This window comes from Trachemys scripta, chromosome 1 (genome assembly GCF_013100865.1).
Source record: "Trachemys scripta elegans isolate TJP31775 chromosome 1, CAS_Tse_1.0, whole genome shotgun sequence".
Classification (NCBI taxonomy): domain Eukaryota; kingdom Metazoa; phylum Chordata; order Testudines; family Emydidae; genus Trachemys; species Trachemys scripta.
This window is the reverse complement of record NC_048298.1, coordinates 237,590,564-237,608,904: the sequence shown is the minus strand read 5'-3', so window position 1 is coordinate 237,608,904 and position 18,341 is coordinate 237,590,564. Positions and strand designations below refer to the sequence as shown.

The following is an 18,341-nucleotide window of genomic DNA, read 5'->3' as shown; positions in this document are numbered from 1 at the left end:
CCCGCTTCTCCTCCAACATTTATAATAGAGTTAAATATCTGTTTTTAATGTATAAAGGAAGGGGGTGTCGCACTCAGAGGCTTGCTATGTGAAAGGGGTCGCCAATGCAAAAGTTTGAGAACCACTGGCATAACCTGACCTGAAGTTCCAAACACTGTAAAAGCAGGCCAACCTGTCCCCGAACAGGGGAGATGGAGGAGAGATTACCACTGGACTGCTGTCGTGGACACACACATCAAAATGGGTGCTTGCTAGGCACCAGGAGTGAGAGATCCAGCTGGTTAAATCTGGAACTACAGGACCTTCTCTTCTGGGATCTGTGGCTCTTTATGGTATAGTCCTGCTGCTGCACAGGAAGGGACGATTGTCCAAAAAAACGCCGAGAGCTGAATTGCTGTTGCGGCCGCTGACCGTTATGGTGGCGTCTCTTAACAGCCAGAATATACACTCCCAAAGCCTGCAAAGTATCTCGGGATGCCTCAATGGTCTGCCGCATATGGAGCGCAGTGCCATAATTCTGCAGCTGTAATAATGTCTTGGCTACCAGGCTCCCTTCCTCAACAACTGCCAAAAAAACTTTTCCCTGGAGGGAGCGAGTTGTCTGCGAGCTTAGACATGGCTGCCCAATTGCCAGTCATATTTAGAAACCAAAGCCTGCCGGATCCTGATGTTCATTTGATTTATACCTGCCCTGCTGAGCACTGTCATTTGTTGCAATCACCAGCAGGGAGGTAAGGGCCAGGTGGGAGTACAAACCCTCGCACCCTTGCGTTGGAATGAAGTACTTTTTCTCTGATCTCTTCACCATAGGGGACAATGAAGCTGGGGTATTCCAGAAGGCTTTTGCAGGCTCCTTGAGAGCCTCATTTAGCAGGAAGGCTACTCTCCCTGGAGCTGATGATTTGGAGAATATCCAGCAGCTTGTGTGTGCTCTCTGGCAGGAATTCTGCCTGGATACCTGAGGTGTATGGCTGCTATCTTGGGAGGCCCTCGTATGCCTTAAACTAAGTCCTCGTACACTGAGGGAGAGGAAGATTCCAGCACAATAGATTCATCCGGGGAGGCGGTTTGCTGCACCAATGATGGATTCAATTCTTGCACCACAGGATCTGGTTGGAAGAGCTCCATAGGTCCCAGGGGATAAGGGAATGGACTCAGTGGTCAATTGCAGCTGAGACGGTATGGGAGCAGGAGTCACTGTCGGGAACAGTGATCGCGCTCTAGAGTGTGACCTCAGGACCGAGGCACATCTCAGAGATTCCAAGGAAGCCACTGGGCATACGCATAAGGCATTGGGACAAGAACCACTGTCCTGACTGTGGAGTAGATGTCGATCTCAGTGCGAATAATGATCTCAGGGTGATCTCTGATGCCTATCCAAGGACAACCCTGACCTTGACCTTGAGGAATTCCGGAGGTTCTGTGGTGACAATATGGGAGCCAGCCCCGATGGAGCAAAGAACAACTCAGACTCATTTGAAGCCTAATCAGGAGGTAGCATCAGTGCTGAAGAGGAGTGGGGAATCAGCACCAGTGGCATCGAATGGGACATGCTCCCACTTGGTACTGGGAGAGGCACTGGCACGGCCCTCAATGATGGGATCTGCCGCTAAGACAATGATGGTGCTGAAGGATGCACCAACTTCAAGGAGGCTTTCCGTGCCAATACCAACCTCGAATCCACAGTCTGTGGCACAGGTGGTAGGAACTGCAGTGCCAGCGTACCCGGCATCTCTGACACATATCCAGAGGGTGCCAGGGGCACAATGGAGGAGTAGCTGGTAGATGCCATAGCACCGGAGAACTCATGAACTAGTAGAGGTCCAGGATTGAGAGGCAAAGCAGGTCTGATGCCGGCTCATATGCCATCAATGTGAAGACCATTAGCACTGGTGCCAATATCATCAGTACCAGATTCAATGGATGTCCTGTGGCTGGAACTGGAGTCAACAGTACAGGCCCTTGCTGCTCACCACATGGTACTGAGGAGCGGGTGGATGGACCTGCTCCATCCCACATGCCAGAGGGGAGTGAATGGTCAGCACTCCTAGAAGAGGAGGAGGAATCTCGCTGAACCCTGGAATGGTCCCGGCTCATTTTATGGGACCTCTTCCTGGCCACACCAGAGGGGAGTGAATGACCCCTTTTCCTCTTGAGGGAGACACCAAGTGCAGAGTGGCATCATTTGCCAGATCTGAAGGTGACCAACTATCAGATGAGGGCCTCAGAGCCAAAGTGGGCCTCATGTCCTGCTCCAGAAAGATGCTGCTTCAACTGCAAATCCTCTTTGTGACTGACTTGCAGAGTGAGCCACTTTCTTTAATGTGTCCTTCAACAAGCATCTGCTGTGGGGGTTGCTCTTGGGGATGGCCCCACTCTATGATGGAAAATGCTTGAACCCTGGTGAGGGCATCACACAAGGCTGCCAAATATTCTACTAACACATAAACTAAGCCTAAGGTACTAGTCAGAAAATGGAGAGTGAAAATGGGAGGTGAAGATTCCATAAAGCTCAGCCTCTAGCCACGATCAGTGAGAAGGAACTGAAGGGATCGGGCTGGCGTTGCCCGTACACAGCCAGGGGTGGGGCTATGGCCACAGGACATAAGCACCACCCCTGCGGGTACTGCTAGGCAAAGTTCTTTCTCTCTAGTGCACACACAGGGAATTCACAGCTGCATCTACTCAAATTGCTAATGTTTAATCCTTTGCTGCTGCCCTGAAATCCCCGGCATTCCCTGCTCCATCTGCAACTACTGGCTCCCTCACCTTTCAGCTCTTCCATGACATTGGCCTGTGATGACCGCAGCGTTTAAAAAAAAAAAAATGCCCTTGAGTTTCCTGTCTCTGCTGATCTAGGTGCTGCCGCTCACCGCCCTTTCTTTGACAAACTGCTGCCTGGGGCAACAGCAGAGCGGTACACTGTAAAGTCAGCAAAGTACTGATGGAAAGGAAGGACTTGTAGGTAAAGCTCAAGACTGGACTTGAGGGCCCTGAAGTCAGTTCCTAGCTCTGCCACAGACCTCCCGTGTGACCTTAGGCATGTCACTTAATCTCTGTACCTTGGTTCCTCATCTGTAGAATGGAAATAATTAATAAGTCTGTGCCTCGCAGGAGTGTAGTGCAGATAAAAATTCATTAATGTTTGTTAAGTGCTCAGATACTACCATCATGAAGGCCAGGAAAGTAATAAGCACCACAGAAAAGCCTGCATGCAAATAAAACCTGCATGCCTGAAAATAATATCCTCCAATCTTAGAACTTCAGATTCTGAAAACTGAATGTGGTCATTTAATTCACAATTACTCGCTCCTGTGTGTGTTATAGCCCTTAATGTACTAGAGAAAGGCTAGTAAGCAGGGATCATTTTCAACTGGCAATGGAGCTGTGACTTTCTAAAGATTATCATTAAGTTCAAATCAGTATGACCTGAGAGTAGAGAAATTGGCGTGAAGAACAACCAAAAGATATGACAAAGAAAATAACTAAACTGAAGACATGAACATTAAGTATTTCATGTTCTGGCATATAAAAAAACCCTCACCTTTCAAAAATAAATCTGTCACTATTTTATCCAAAATTCTTATTCCCTGTATTGTTAAATATTTTTGGAAGTGTGTTCATTTGCTTTTTCTTCTATTCATGACAATCAGAGGCAGGAAGCACCTGCACGCCAGGAGAGATCAGATGCAAGCTTTAGTCTCTACAGGTGAAAGCTATTAATCCTTCTGGAAAAAAACAGCCTTGCTCCATGTATGAGACACTAACATTGCTGTGTGGAGGGAATGAGTTACAGCACTAGTATAAAGGCTTACGTATGTAAGCAAACTCATGATTGGTGAAGATGTTCAGTGCATGCTGTCTAATAATTGTTTCCATTTTTGGACATTTTGTAAATAATCTGTTCTGAAATGGCCAAATTCTTAGACATTACCCACCTCCACTACTGAGTGAATCTTTGGTCCTAACCCAAAGCTTAACTCACATTTACAGAAAGCAGAAATGACAGTTACCATCTGCTGGTCCGCTTTCACACTAAAGACCTAATCACACCGAGGGTGCTGTGTTAGTTATTTAGTTTTCAAAAGTACCTAAATCCCATTTTCAAAAGTGACATAGGGCGAGATGTACAAGTTGCAATGCTGAGCATTGTAGTGTCTAACTCCTAGGTACCCAGACTCAGTGGAACCCCCACCTCCATCTGAGGCGCCCAGGCTCCCATGCACTGAAAGGGGAGTTTTCTGCCTCAGAATGGGATCCTGAGAGCGCTGAGTTGGAAGCTGGCTATGAGCCTAAGAGAAAAGAGCTCCACCCCGCAGCAGGGAGTCTAGTAGCCCAGAGAGCCCTGGAGCCAGCTGGAATTCACAAGGGTTTCAGGCTCCTTGCTGCAGGGCCACATCTCCCAGCTCACTTGCCGATACCCTGAAAGCACCCAGGCTTTCCAGCGGTATCTGCTGCAGCATTTGGAGCCAAGCAGTGATGCTGCAGCCCAGGGGTTAGGGCACTAATGTAGGAGACACATGAGCAGGGATCTGAAGTTGGGTCTCTCTCATCCCAGCTGAGTGCCCTAACCACTAGGTCAGGACACACACACACCTGTCTTTTGTGTGGGGCCTGACTCTGGGGGTGTGCTCAGAGTTAGAGGCCTAAAGAGACAGTTTCCACAAGTAGGCATATACAAAGCCACTTAAGTGCTGGGTGGCCTGCTTTGTAGACTTAGCCCATGGGTGCCTAAGTAAGTCCCACGGAGTCTCTCTGAGATCTAGACTCATAAGGGATCCTCAAAGGTATTTAGGCCTCTAGAAATCAATGAGTTAGGTGCCTAAATACCTTTGAGGATCTGGGCCTAAATTCCTAACTCTGGAAAATGGGACTTGGGCACTTTTAATAATTTAACCCCATGGCAGTCTCTGCTTCAGGAGGTAACAGCTAAAAATTCAGGGACTAGACTCAGGTCCACATTGTGCTAATCTCAACTGATCAACATACTGAGGGGCTGTGGAATAGCTAGTAGAGAATCATATTGTTAGAATACTATTTTTGAAAACAAACTGCTTTACACAGATATAATAAGCCAGAGTTTTTTATTTACCATGTTAGAGCGAATTCTAAAATTGGCTTATAGCACAGTTTACTCTAATGCTACAGTGAGGTCACTCTCATTGGCAACATCTCTGATCGCCTGAATGGATAATTGAACAAATAATTGTGATTGTCAGTATCATCTAGACCAACCACCACTCCTGCAAAGAAGAAACTAGACAACAGAGGAGACTCTAGGCCTAGTGTGAAAATATCAGAACGTTTTAACTTCTCATTTACAATATGGTTAGTAGGTGTTGTGAGTGTATGTGCTGTAGCCATGCATTTGTATCCTTAGAAGTAAGATAACATTTTTATGACAAAATCCCCTCTCTCGGGGTTGATTTAAACAGCTTTAATAAGGCCTATCTGTAAATAGGAAGAAGAAATTATCTTCTCAGAGGCTTCTTGACTCCAAAGCTTTAATGTCTCTGCTTGCACAGAATTCTCATTGAGGTCCATGCATGTAGAGAGTAGAATGCCAGATCTGAGATCCACTGTGCTGTTCAAAGGAGAAATTCACCTAGTTGCAATAGTTACCAGTACTAGAATACCACTATTCTAGAAAATTATGGATGATTTTTTAAATGTTAAGTACCTGGGACAGTAGCATTTACTTGTCAGATTTTGCATTTCCCTTACCTTGAAAATAGCTTTTTTTTTTTTAATTGAAAAATTTCAGGGTCTTTGAATCTGAGCACTTCAGAGCTGGGCACTCAACACTTCAGCTGACACGCTTGGAATGGCAGGTGATTAACATCTGAGGGTCAAGGATGAAATCCTGGCCCCACTGAAGTCAATGGCAAAACTCATATTTAAAATAGTGTCAATGTGCCCTTTTGTTTTTAACAAAGTGGGTGAAGCATTAATGGTTGAAGATGAGCTGCTTTGTAAGCACGTAGAGCTCCTCACTCCAGTCCAAATCCAAAAGGAGCCAGAGTATTACAGTCCAGTCAGTCACACACATTATATAGCCAAATCTATCTATCTCATACATACATATAGCCCTCCACGCACACTTACCCAGGGGGCCATAAAGTGGATCAGAGAATAGGCATCCTATACTGAAATAAGATATTGTGGGTCAGGTTAAACCTTAATTAAATTGTTATGACTGCTACCCCTCCTTTAAAATAGACAGCCAAACAGCTTCACCTTACAGCTAAGACACAAGGGGCATGCGAGCCTGGCCCGTAATTTGGACTGAGTGGGCAGAGGACTCCACAGTGGGGAGGTGGATATATGAGAGTGAAGAAGCACAAGAGAGACAAGCAGACACAGCTGGGAGCACAATCCTGGAAAAAGCCTAGAGAGAGAGACCTTTTTTGGGGGTAGGGAGGTTGCTAGCTGAAAGAGGTTTTTGGTTAGAGAGCAAGGATGCTGCCCTGGTGTTTGGTTGCTCCTCTGTTCAGGGAAATAGAATTTTGTATGTGGTTTGTAGACAAACAAGATTGCATCAAAGATACCAGACTCCACCAACAGTTTGTACAGAGCCCTGACCAGCTTATGAGATCAGAAGGGGTAACTTATTATATATAATACCTACAGTCCTAGGATAGTTTCCAGGTAGCAATATGAATTTTAAATAAACAACTGCATATCCCTTAAAGCCCACTCTGCTATACTGACTTACCTAGGGGACTAGAGCATCCTCTTTTGCAAAAAAAAGGTATTTTATTCAGTTGCCTAGATGAAGGGTGAATTGCATGCATAAAACTCATATTAAGACTAACTTAAGTGATAAGTGTAAACTGTCTCACCTCGATATGCACTGTATGTCACAGTCTTAACGTGTGCGTTACCACCACCACAGGGATGTGCACATTAAAGATATCTGAGAGGTTTAATGGTACATTTTAATACAGTATAGCTGCAAACATGTCTGTAATCCCTTACTGAAGATGGCATTTTTTTCTGTGTTTAATTACAGCCTGCAAGCCATTTTCCAGCATCATCATCTACTGATATTTCTTTATCTGATGATACTCAGCCTCCATCTCAGTCCAGCTCGAACTATGGTCTCCCACCCAATGCCCCACCACTATACACACCAACTTACTTCCTGCCAGAAGAAAAGCCTCCACCGTATGCACCTTAGAACACAGAATTACATTTTAACTGATTTTTTTTTTTAAAGACATCTTTGGAAACTCTGAGCTGCACAGGCAGCTGACTATTAAGGAAACTGTTTTGTGTTCTATGATTGTTCTACTTTTAACCCCAACTCACTGTGAACTAACCAGAATACTGGAAACCTAAGGCAGGCGTGTCACCAGAGGAAGGTATCAGTCACCCACAGTTTGCATGTAGTCAATTGGGACATTGCTCTCTGGCTAACATGAGCATGATTTTCTCTCTTAGCATAATACATAGTGACCTTTCACTAGAAGAAACAAAGAAAAACACTTAGAATACTTGGTTCCATTTTCATAAACCAGTATAGAGTGATACTTCTGAATTAGAACTCTTATAGTCTGGTGGATACAAGTGGGGAGTCTGGATTGAAAGAAACCAGATTTTTTTCCCCCTTATATTATTCAGTTAAGAGCCCCTTTTTGGTAAAAATGTTGTTCCAATAAATACTGTGTGACAATTATTTAACAATAAAATATGCTGTATTTGTTTGGTCTACACTTGGGGGGGTGTCGATGTAAGATATGCAACTTCAGCTACAGGAATAGCGTAGCTGAAGTCGACGTATCATACTTTGACTTACCTCGCGGGATCGACGGCCACGGCTTCCCTGTCGACTCCGCTACCGCCACTTGCCCTGGTGGAGTTCCAGAGTAGATGGGAGCACGTTCGGGGATCGATATATCGCATCTAGATGAGACGCAATATATCGATCCCCGATAGATCAATCGCTACCCACTGATCCGGCGGGTAGTCTGGACGTACCCATAATACTGTACCTAAGTCGGTGTACACATCACAAGAAAGGGGAAGCAAAATTCAGAGGTCAAGATCCCAATTAGTATTGTCCTATTCTGAAAAGTAAGGTACAAATATAAAATTTTATTTGAACAGGGCTGTTTTAATTCTGTTTGAAATGTTTGAATTGTGTACCAGTCCAGCTAATGCTAACAATGATAAAATGTCATATCAGTGAGTTAAAGGTGCAATTTCCAGTTAAGTATTGAACCTGTATATAATACTTAGTACAGTACTGAACTCTGTATTTTTCCATAGTGTAAAAGGCAGATGAGATCGGGGCAAATGATTCCTTTTCTAGTAAAAATGGAAACTAAAATGCTGCATGTTGACCTAAATTATTATGTAAAAAGAGACCTGTCCAGTAGTTTTGAAGCTGTAGCAATCCATTGGTGAATGCTCGGAGTATTCCTTTTTGGGTTTTTTCCCTTCCAGCCTCCCACTACAGAGAATTTAAAAATACACATACACACAGTAACTCCTGTGGAGGTAGCATCCAAAGGAAAGACATGATCTTGTACTCCCTCTTCTGGATAAGTAGCAAGCACTATTCTCAGCTCTATGCTGCCATAATCAGTGATGATAGTGCTTAAACAAGGATGAAAATAATTAATTAATGACTCCCTGAGTTGCTGATTCCTCCTGCAGCACCCCGCCTCAGTGTTCTTTGCCACAGCAGGACTGTGGGACAGCACAGAAAATGTAGTTTGCTCCATGGACCTAGCTCATTGGGCAACAATTAATCCAGTGCCACACTAGAAACTTAAAAAAAAGTTTCCCAACAGTCAAAGTGCAAAATGGGAAGGGGGACATATTTTATCCTTAAGTTTTTAAGCAGTTGTTACAGTTAAAAAAAAAAATAAAAATCTATTAAGAATACTAGACTGCTTTCCTTCAAAGGATGTGAACATTTGAACAGCTGTAATCACAGCAAAAGATCATAAAATTATGTGGAAGTTTCCATCCATCAATGAGTTTTCTATTGATGTACAAAAAAAAAAAAGACTTCAATACAAAATATGAAATGTTATTCAAAATGCACCAGAGAAACCTACCTATTCAGTTCAGAATGGTTTCTGAAAAGGATCAGGGTTAGGTTTGGGCTTATTGAAGAAGGCACAGAGAGTTGCCTTGCAGGAGCAAGGCAAACAGAATTTTTGCACTCAAGCTTTAAAAAAAAAAAAAAAGAAAAAGAAAGAAAAAGATTTTAAGCAAGGTGGAGAAAAGGGTAAGTTACTTTCAAAACACATGAGCTAGTGATTTTAGTTTATCATAAGTGCTTGATTTCCATGGCTGTACGAACGACAACAAACAGATCAGCTCCTCAGGCACAAAATAAACTACACATATATCCAGTTTTGTATAATGAGAATTTTGGCTGGTTAGAAGCACAGAAGGCACATGGTGTCAACCCTAAGTTTTAGAATGGACTGACACCATTAACTTCAGTGGCTTAGTGAACTACATGAACTGCTTCAGAAGGGGTGGGGGGGTGGAGATTTCACTGTTTCTGTATAATTGATTGAGAGGGAGAGGAGGTAGGTATGTGTCCTACTTTGACATCTCACTGCTGCCAGTTAGAAAACAAAGGTGTGTGAAAGAAACCCCATCACCACCCTCACCTTCCCCCCCCTCCACCTGAGTGCTGCTGTATAGTATTACAGATGTCATCAGTTTAAAAATAATACACATTCCTATATTCTCCATATTTTTATACTGTAAATCCATTTTGTCCACCCAAAGTAGGTGTATAAAGTCTTTACACACACAAATAATTGGAGCAATTTTTGCATCGAAACGATGCATTTCCCATGTATGTCAATTATTTCAATTAACTTTTTTAAGCACAGTACACTGTTATAGTCTCTCACATAATGTTGAGTGTGGAATTGCACAGCACCACCTCATACCACAAAATTCTTCTTTTCAGTATCCAAGATAATTCTGGCACTATAAATTGGCTTTAACAAAGGTCACACAGATTTGTGACTCATATATGCCTCACAGCTATTTATTTGGAAAGTACTACAGAAATAACACAAATGCTAGAGGTGAAACTATTTTGCTAGCAGGTGCTCTTTGAAAAGAACAAAGCTTATACTGGGTTTTGTTCCTCCAATTAGTAGGAAGTGTCAGATGTCTTCCAAGCTTGTGCTGTTTTCTTTAGAGCTACTTCAAGTTGGAAGGATGGGATATTGATGTAGGAAAAGACCTGAAATGACCAGGAAAAACAATACAATAGAGAATCACCATAGGCTATGATACGTATGCATTCCCCAGTAAGGCTGGAAATGAGAAACCTGAATAAAACATTTCCTAGGTCCTAATCATGTCACCAGTTGATCCATCATCATCTCCTAACAGAAGCAGCATCCGGAGTATTTGGATTTCTCTCCCCCCATTCCTCAAAAGGTAAGACAAATGAAATTATTACTGGCATACACGACCTATTCACCTTCCTCCTGTAAGCCTGTCTCCTTTTTCATTTACTTGTAGTGAATAAATGTCCTTCAGAACTTTTATCTGGTCCCCTTTGAATGTGCATGGACTTCTGCTATTTGTCCTCCTTTAAAGCACAAAAAGCTTGTTGCCTGACTGAAGCTGCAGACCTGACCTTTTCAGTCTTGCTGCATGACCCTTGACTGTCTGGCTCAGGGAACCAGTCAGTCTTGATGTTGCATTATCTAGTGGACAGATACAGTACAGCTGCCATATCCCTCTTCCAAACACATTTGGCAGTAAGGATTTTTTTAATGTGAGATTCTCTATCCAGTTGCCCATCCTTTTCCTGGGGAAAGTTCTATCTGGATAGTTTGGCTACAACTGTGGGCAAATTTGGAGGTTATTAGGTTAATCTGTTGACCCTCTCTCTAGCTTTGACCAGGTAAAACACTATATATAAGTGCTACAGAATATCTATAAAAAGATTAGTAAACTTGGGTCTGTGCCATACTGACCCTTGCAAGCCCCAGAAGTCATTGCTCTGACTCTCTTTGTAAAATAATTTGTCACCTAACAAATCTAGAGTTTATTTAAAAAAATTCCTTAAATAAAAAGAAAATCTTGAATCAAAACACTGGCATACCCAGTGTTATTTGCACTATGCATGACATTCTAGCTGTACTCCAAGATATCCTCATCCATAAAATGTTTGAATTCTAACCATAACAAGATATTTACCACTCTCAATTTGTTACCCTAATGCAAAATATGGGCCAAGTGCTGCATGCTTTCAAGCGTGTCTGGAGGAATTCCAATCATCCTAGAATCCTCTGGATGACATCAACTCAAGAGATGCTCAGGACCTTGCAGGACCTGTCCCCATGCTAGTAACCTCTCTGGAGGCTAGCAACAGCTGAAAGTGAGTAGACAAAACACACATAAAAATTTGCAGAGCCAGTGTGCAGCAGTGAGAAAGATAGTCTGGTCCGCCTAAAACAGCATTGGCAAAGCCTACCGTGTCTATCTTGAAGAGCCCTTGGTGCTAAGCATGGAAATTAACACACTTTGTTCTGCTGCACCCTCTGGTGACTAAGCCCATACACAGTCTCAGCCACACTGCTATTCAGCCTGGGTAGCTCACACTTAATAACAAAGCCTCAGCGCTCCTATAGGCTCATGGCGAGTGAGCCAGCCTAAAAATTAAGTAGCAAAAGTTACATCACTGCATGATATTCCCTGTTCTCGATATCTTTCATCACTTGCCTCACTGATTACTGACATAAGACACTTTGGCTTCTACCTGAGCTAGGCTTTCCTTTTAATTGTTTCCTGCTGACCCGATTTTTCCTCTCACTTTCAAGTTCTCCATTGACCAAGAGCTTTTTCTCAAGGTTGTGACTGAGCCTCTTATCTTTGGACAGCATCTTACAAAACAAATCCTAAAAAACCCACACCCACACATCTCCCCTGCCACCTAAATATGAGCTTGCTCTCTTGTCTAGAGCCTACTTACAGTTTTTCAGAGGGCAATGAACACACTAGTCGCTGAAATATGAATAAAATGGTATCGGCTCTGCAAATCATCCAGTCTGAAATCATATCCCCAAGAAACAATCTCAGTGCAGTTAAGAAATTTTATGTAAATATTTTATTCTTTCCTATTTTGTAAATCAGAAAGCAGTGTTTGGTAATAAAAATAATACAGCAATATTATTTTTCTTCCAGTTCACACTGACATATTACCAGGTTTTCCGCATTACAGCTATCCCTCTTTTTACAGCCTTAACATTCACTTTAGGTATCATCTTCACTTTTGGATTATTAATCTTAGTCTTCTGAACTATTTACAAATATATTACAAACTCTAAGCCTCAAAGCAAAGAAATATTTCAATAATCAATTTGACTTGTGAGGATCAGTAGCGCCTACATAACTTCAGTGTTTAAGAGAAACTATACACATAGTGCGGGAAGTCTGAATAATTTATATCTTAAAAAAAAGCATGGAAAGTTTTTGAATATAAAACTTCTACATTGCAGTGGTACCTATTGACCAGTCTCAGTTGGAGGACAAGAATGTGATGTGATGTCACCATGCTTGTAAAAAGCCTCATCTAAGTCCAGTGCCTTATTATTCATCTTCACAGTCATGCAGCCATGGTAAAATGCAGTGACTGGAGTGGAAGTGACAGGAACATCTGTGTAAAAGCAGAAGAAAATTTATTTAACTTCCTTAAGTTTCAATAAACACCATCCCTACCAAGTTTAGATGACTGGTACTTGGATTAATTCTATACATTCCCATTTCCTCTCCCCCATTCTGCACCCTTCCATTCCACCCTCACAGTAAGCAGAATGCAAGAACACTTTGTTTCATATTTAGGACCTTTTCTTGAAGGGATCCTCAGCTGGTGTAAATCAGCGTAGGTCCACTGACCTCAATAGAGCGATGCCACTTTACATCAGCTGAGGGTCTGGTCCCACACTTTGAACATGAAACCCTCATTACTTTTCCATTTCAACCTAGACGCAGACTTTAAGGCCCGAAGGGACCATCATGATCATTTAGTCTGACCCCCTGCATAACACAGACCACAAAGCCTCACCCACCCACTGCTGTAATAGACCCACAGCCCCTGCCCGCACAACAGATGCAGGTTTTGCATCGGTTATTCTGGCAGCAGTGGCGCCAGAATAGGGGTCGCCAGGGGCCATGGCCCTTCCACTTTTCACCAAGGGCCCCCCGCCCCTCCTCTTCCCCCTGAGGCCCCGCCCCCCAGCCAGGCCAGCAGCTGGAGCCCGGCCAGGGAGCCTGGGCAGCAGGGGGTGCCGCACCACAGACCCTCCACCTGCCCAGGATAGAAGACCTGAGAGCAGCCCCCAGCCCATGTCCCCGTCCCTGGACCTCCCACCCAGGGCAGGTGGAGGTTCCACAGGTCCTCATAGCTGCCTGGCCGCGTGGCTCTTACCATGGCCGGGCTGCATCTCCAAGGCCCCATTCCCCAGCCAGAGCCAGGTCAGCGTAAGAGCCATGTGGGCAGCTGTGGGAAGCCGGGAACCCTCCACCTGTCCTGGGCGGGGGACCTGCAGGGCAGGTACATGGGCTGGGGGCTGCTCTCGCCTCCCTCCGCCCTGAGCAGGTGGAGGGTCCATGGCTCCTGGCCTGCTCTGTCTTCTGGCTTGGCCGGGAGTGTGGCCTCGGAGGGTGGGGATGGGGCCATAGAGAGGGCAGGGGCTTTAGCCCCCCACTTTTGGGAAGGCTCCACCAGGGCTGTCTGGCAGGGTCTGGTGGCAGACACACCAACTCAAAGGGGCACCAGACCCTGCCAGAACAGATGCAAAACCTGCAGACATATCTCCACACTACGACCCCCATACCACTCCAATAACACACCTTTCAAGATCCATGGATCCTACAAATTCCTATCACAACATGCGGTGTATCTCATCCAGTGCACTAAATGCCCCAACAACAACTATGTGGGTGAAACCAGATAATCACGATGAACTCACACAGGACAATGATAAAAGACAGAAACACCCTATCACCCGGCAGTGTTGCCAACTGTCATGATTTTGTCATGAGTCGCATAGTAATTATTAAAGTTCCAGCTCTAGGAGTCAAGTGGATGTGTGATGATTTCAGCCTTCATTCTTAAAGAAAAAGTAAATTTCTAGCCCTTGTGGCTGTGGAGAAAGCTTCAAAATGTGACCCCAGTGCACCCTGAAGGCTCAAAAAGCAGAAGGCAAACAAAAATCTATTATTTTTACATAATCTCATGTTTTTAAAGCTATTCTCATATTTGGTGAGCCTGACTCATGATTTTTTGGACATTAGAGGTTGTGAAAAGAGTTCCAGTATTGCCAAAGTGATCACTCTGTCTTATCAGTCCTCATCCTCAAGGGGAACCTGCACAACACTTTCAAAAGGCGAGCCTGGGGGTTTAAATTCCCAAGGCCTTGTCTACACTATAAAGTTTTGTTGGCAAAAGTTATGCCAGTTTAATTAAAGCCGCTGCTGCATGTCCACACTAATTCCTTGTGTTGGCGGAGTGCAGCCACACTAACAGCTCTTGCATCCACACAGAGAGCAGTGCACTGTGGCAGCTATCCCACTGTGCAACTGGCTGCAAGGTGCTTTGGGAAGGGTTTGCAATGCCTCATGGGGCAGGTACAGCGTCACACGATGCAGGCTTCTTAATCCCATTGTTCCAGGGCATCCTAGTAGATTGTCAGCTGCTTTTTCAACTGAAGTGTGTGGGGGGAGGGAGAGGAGACTGGGGCAGGGGAGACAGCAGACTGACTGACTTATTCTGAGGCAGGGGAGGAGGACACCCCCACACGTCAGCTCCCAGCTCTGCTCGGCACAGCAGTCTCTCCCGAAGCAGCCCGCTCTGCCTGCCTGCCTATGGTTCTGTGATTCCTTCCAAGTTCTCCCACAGCCTCCTCAGCTGCCACGAGCAGCATCCTGAGCTCTCTGTGCTGAGGATAGGGTTGGCCAAGAGACTCCCCGAATCGGCCTCAATCTCCGGGTTGCTATTGAAAGCAATCTGGGAGTTTTTAACAAGCCAAAAGTCCACTAAGGCAGGCTCCTTATCTGCCCTGGCTCGGCACGGCTCCTGGAAGCGGCCGGCATGTCTGGCTCCTAGGCGCAGGGCGGCCAGGGGGTCACTGTGCGCTGCCCCCCACCCAGAGCGCCAACACCGCAGCCAACAGGAGCTGCGGAGGTGGTGCCTGCAGGCAGGGGCAGCGTGCGGAGCTGCCTGACCTCCCCTGAGCCTAAGAGATGCAGAGACATGCCACCGCTTCCGGGAGCTACCCGAGATAAGCAAGGCCCAGCCGGAGCCCACACCTCCTCCTGCACCCCAACCCCCAGACCTGAGCCCCCTCTCACATCCAAAGTCCCTCCCAGAGCCCACCCCTGAACCCTCTCCCGCAGCCCAACCCCCTGCCCCAGCCCTGATCCCCCTCCAAAACTCCATCCCAAAGCCTGCACCCCAACCCCATGCTCAGTGGAGGCCTCTCCCACTCTCCAAACCCCTGTGCCCCACCCATCAACCCAGAGACCGCACCCCAACCCTCTGCCCCAGCTCAGTGAAAGTGAGTGAGCGTGGGGGAGAGCAAGCGAAGGAAGGAGGGATGGGGCCTCAGAGAAGGGGGGGCAGGAGTGTGGCCTTGGGAAGGGGCAAGGGTGTTTGGGTTTGTGTGATTAGACAGTTGGCAACCATAGCTGAGGAATGTCAAAGCAGCACAGCAGTCTTCCCCTCCTTCTCCCCACAGCTGCAGGCAGACTGCAGCTGTGTTCCTAGTGCAGGGCAGAACAGGAGTATTCCATGTTAATGATTTGCTCTTTGTTCCCCAAACGGAGCAGCACACTCAGTTGTCAGATACTTCCCGGAACTTTGAAAGGGGAGGGGCGCATGCCTGCAGGGCAGCAGAGATCAAAACAGTGAGCAGAGCGGTCACAGCAGGCATTGTGGGAAACTGGTGGAAGCCAGTTATGTTGACAAAACAAACAGCAGTGGCTACACAGATGCTTTGTCACTTTAACTTTGCCCCAAAAAACTTTATGCCTGTTGCTGAAGTGGTTTTATTTTGTTGGCAAAACGGCAGAGTTTTGCTGCCAAAAGTAGCTTTGTAGTGTGTACACCCCCCCTGTTTTGCCAGCAAAACTTCATAGTGTAGACAAGGCCTAACTCTGCTAGACACTAAAAATCATGGATTGAATAGAGATACTGAATTAATGGCTTATTACAACAAGCTGAAACCCACTAACCACCTCTTTTGGTCTTAGGACTACAGAGGTGTTAACTGGCAACTCTACCTTGAATGGTCCCTTAGAATGTCCTGTCTAGTTATGCTAAACAATCTGTTCCACCCTGCACTGAGCTGTGATGCTGGGTGTACCTTTCCCAGACCTGAAGAAGTGCTCTGCATGGCTCAAAAGCTTGTCTCTTTCACCAACAGAAGTTGGTCCAATAAAAGATATTATCTCACCCACCTTGTTTCTTTAATAGCCTGGGACCAACAGGCTACAACTACATTGTATATAAAGAAATTAATAACATTCTCTGGCAAGGAGCTGAAGGCAATAATGCTTCCTAAATTAACAGAATTATCTCGCCCTTCTAAGAGAGCGTTAATGGGCACATAGAAAACCTTTTATTCAATGCCCACTAGTGGCCATATAAATACTGAAGCCGGAAAAAAGACAGAAATTTAGCACATGCCAATAGATTAGAAGAAAATTGTTGATATTATTACTAATTTCTATAATTCTATCACCTAGCCTCCTTAAACACAGAGATTAAAAGGCAAAAAGCAAACAATAAAACCGTTAAATGAAAGCTTACTGAGATAAGTGTCCTCTTTCATGCCCTGAAGGCCACTAGCTTGTCTGTCTACAGTTTAAGGCTAAGCTAATCAAGTTGGTTGTGTAACAGAGAATGATGAATTGCTCAGGAATGATTTAATTTCACAATGGCATGGGAAGATGGATAAACCCCTCATCTCCACATCAAAGCAAGGAGGACTAGATCAACAGGATTCTCCCATGACATTAACACTACTTCCCTGGATACTACAGGACATCCAAACACGTCCTGCTTGGAGACACGCAAGGCCAAATTCAAGGTTCGTGTATGCAGGCATAACTCTACTGAATTTGGCAGCTTTAAATTTGGTCCGCAGACTTTTGGGCTTCAGAGCGGACAGAGAAGCACGCGGTGCCACACCTGAGAGTCATGAAACGAGTTTACTTTTACATATCTTGCTTAGTTTCTTTAAACAGTATCTTGTAGCTAGGGCTTGGGGCATTTTCTACAGTGACCAGCTAAATTAGCATAGTTTAACCAACTTTATTTCATACTTTCCCCCCATTTTCCATATTTAAAATAACAGGCTTCTTAGGCTGGGGGATAAATCACCATTGGGGTGCGTCGTAGGAAACTAAACTAAACTCTAATCTCAGGAGAAACTGATAGAATACCTGGTCTAGGGTAATAAAGGTACGTGAGAAAGGGGCGATGGGGCAGTGTAGGCACGGAATGAGCTGAATGACATGAAGGGTGCTAGGACTTCTAAGATGGTATATAAAAATGAATTAATTTCATTGCATTAGTATTATATATGCAGCTCATTAGTAAAGAATTTCTAGTACTTCCACAGTAAATCTTTTATAAATTATGATGGATGAACCTCAGAAAAGACAGTTACCTGTTCTGTAAATGGTGTTCTTCGAGATGTGTTGCTCATGTCCATTCCACATTAGGTGTGTGCGCTCACCACATGCACCAGTGCCGTAAGTTTTTCCCTTAGCAGTAACCATAGGGGAGCAGCTCTGGTGCCATCTGGAGTGCCACCTGCATGGCGCAGTATAAGGAGTGCCACCCGCTCTCCCCACCCTCAGTTTCTCCTTGCCAGAAACTCCGACAATGGGGAAGGAGGGCGGGGTGTGGAATGGACAAGAGCAACACATCTCAAAGAAAACCAGTTACAGAACAGGTAGCTGTCTTTTCTTCTTCAAGTGCTTGCTCATATCCATTCCACATTAGGTGACTCCCAGCAGTTCCCCTGGAGGCAGGTAGGGGTTCACAGCTGCACAGATTGTTAATACAGCTCTGCCGAACCCAGCGTTGTCTCTTGCCGGCTGAGTGATGGCATACTAAGACGCAAACATGTGGACCGAGGACCACTTCGCGGCTCTACTGATATCCTGGATAGGGATGTGCACCAGGGAGGCTGCCGAAGACGCCTGCACTCTAGTCGAATGGGCCATGACGATCGGTGGCACCTTTGCTAGCTCGTAACAGGTCTTTATGCAAGAGGTGATCCAGTTGGAAATCCTCTGTGAAGAAACTGGAAGGCCCTTTATCCTATCCACTGTAG

At 45.1% G+C, this 18,341-nt stretch overlaps 2 protein-coding genes across 5 annotated transcripts in view; one reads left to right on the top strand and one right to left on the bottom strand.

The window, feature by feature from the left end:
- The window catches only part of TMEM255B (transmembrane protein 255B), a 120,420-nt gene extending 112,655 nt beyond the window's left edge, over positions 1 to 7,765 (top strand). For 2 of the 3 annotated variants that reach the window (XM_034758109.1, XM_034758108.1), the window contains exon 9: positions 7,013 to 7,765. In XM_034758109.1, coding sequence (XP_034614000.1) covers positions 7,013 to 7,180 — 168 coding nt within the window. In that variant the 3' untranslated portion in view covers positions 7,181 to 7,765. Of the gene's footprint in view, positions 1 to 5,764; positions 5,832 to 7,012 lie in introns of all 3 variants that reach the window. The other variant, XR_004644032.1, reaches the window with a different exon arrangement.
- Positions 7,766 to 9,993: 2,228 nt separating this feature from the next.
- GAS6 (growth arrest specific 6) overlaps positions 9,994 to 18,341 on the bottom strand; it is a 72,101-nt gene continuing 63,753 nt past the window's right edge. Inside the window, exons 15-16 of one of the 2 annotated variants that reach the window (XM_034758107.1) lie at positions 12,501 to 12,652; positions 9,994 to 10,225 (exon numbers count right to left, since the gene is read on the bottom strand). In XM_034758107.1, the coding sequence (XP_034613998.1) occupies positions 12,501 to 12,652 (152 nt within the window). In that variant the 3' untranslated portion in view covers positions 9,994 to 10,225. Of the gene's footprint in view, positions 10,226 to 12,084; positions 12,653 to 18,341 lie in introns of those variants that run through there. The other variant, XM_034758106.1, reaches the window with a different exon arrangement.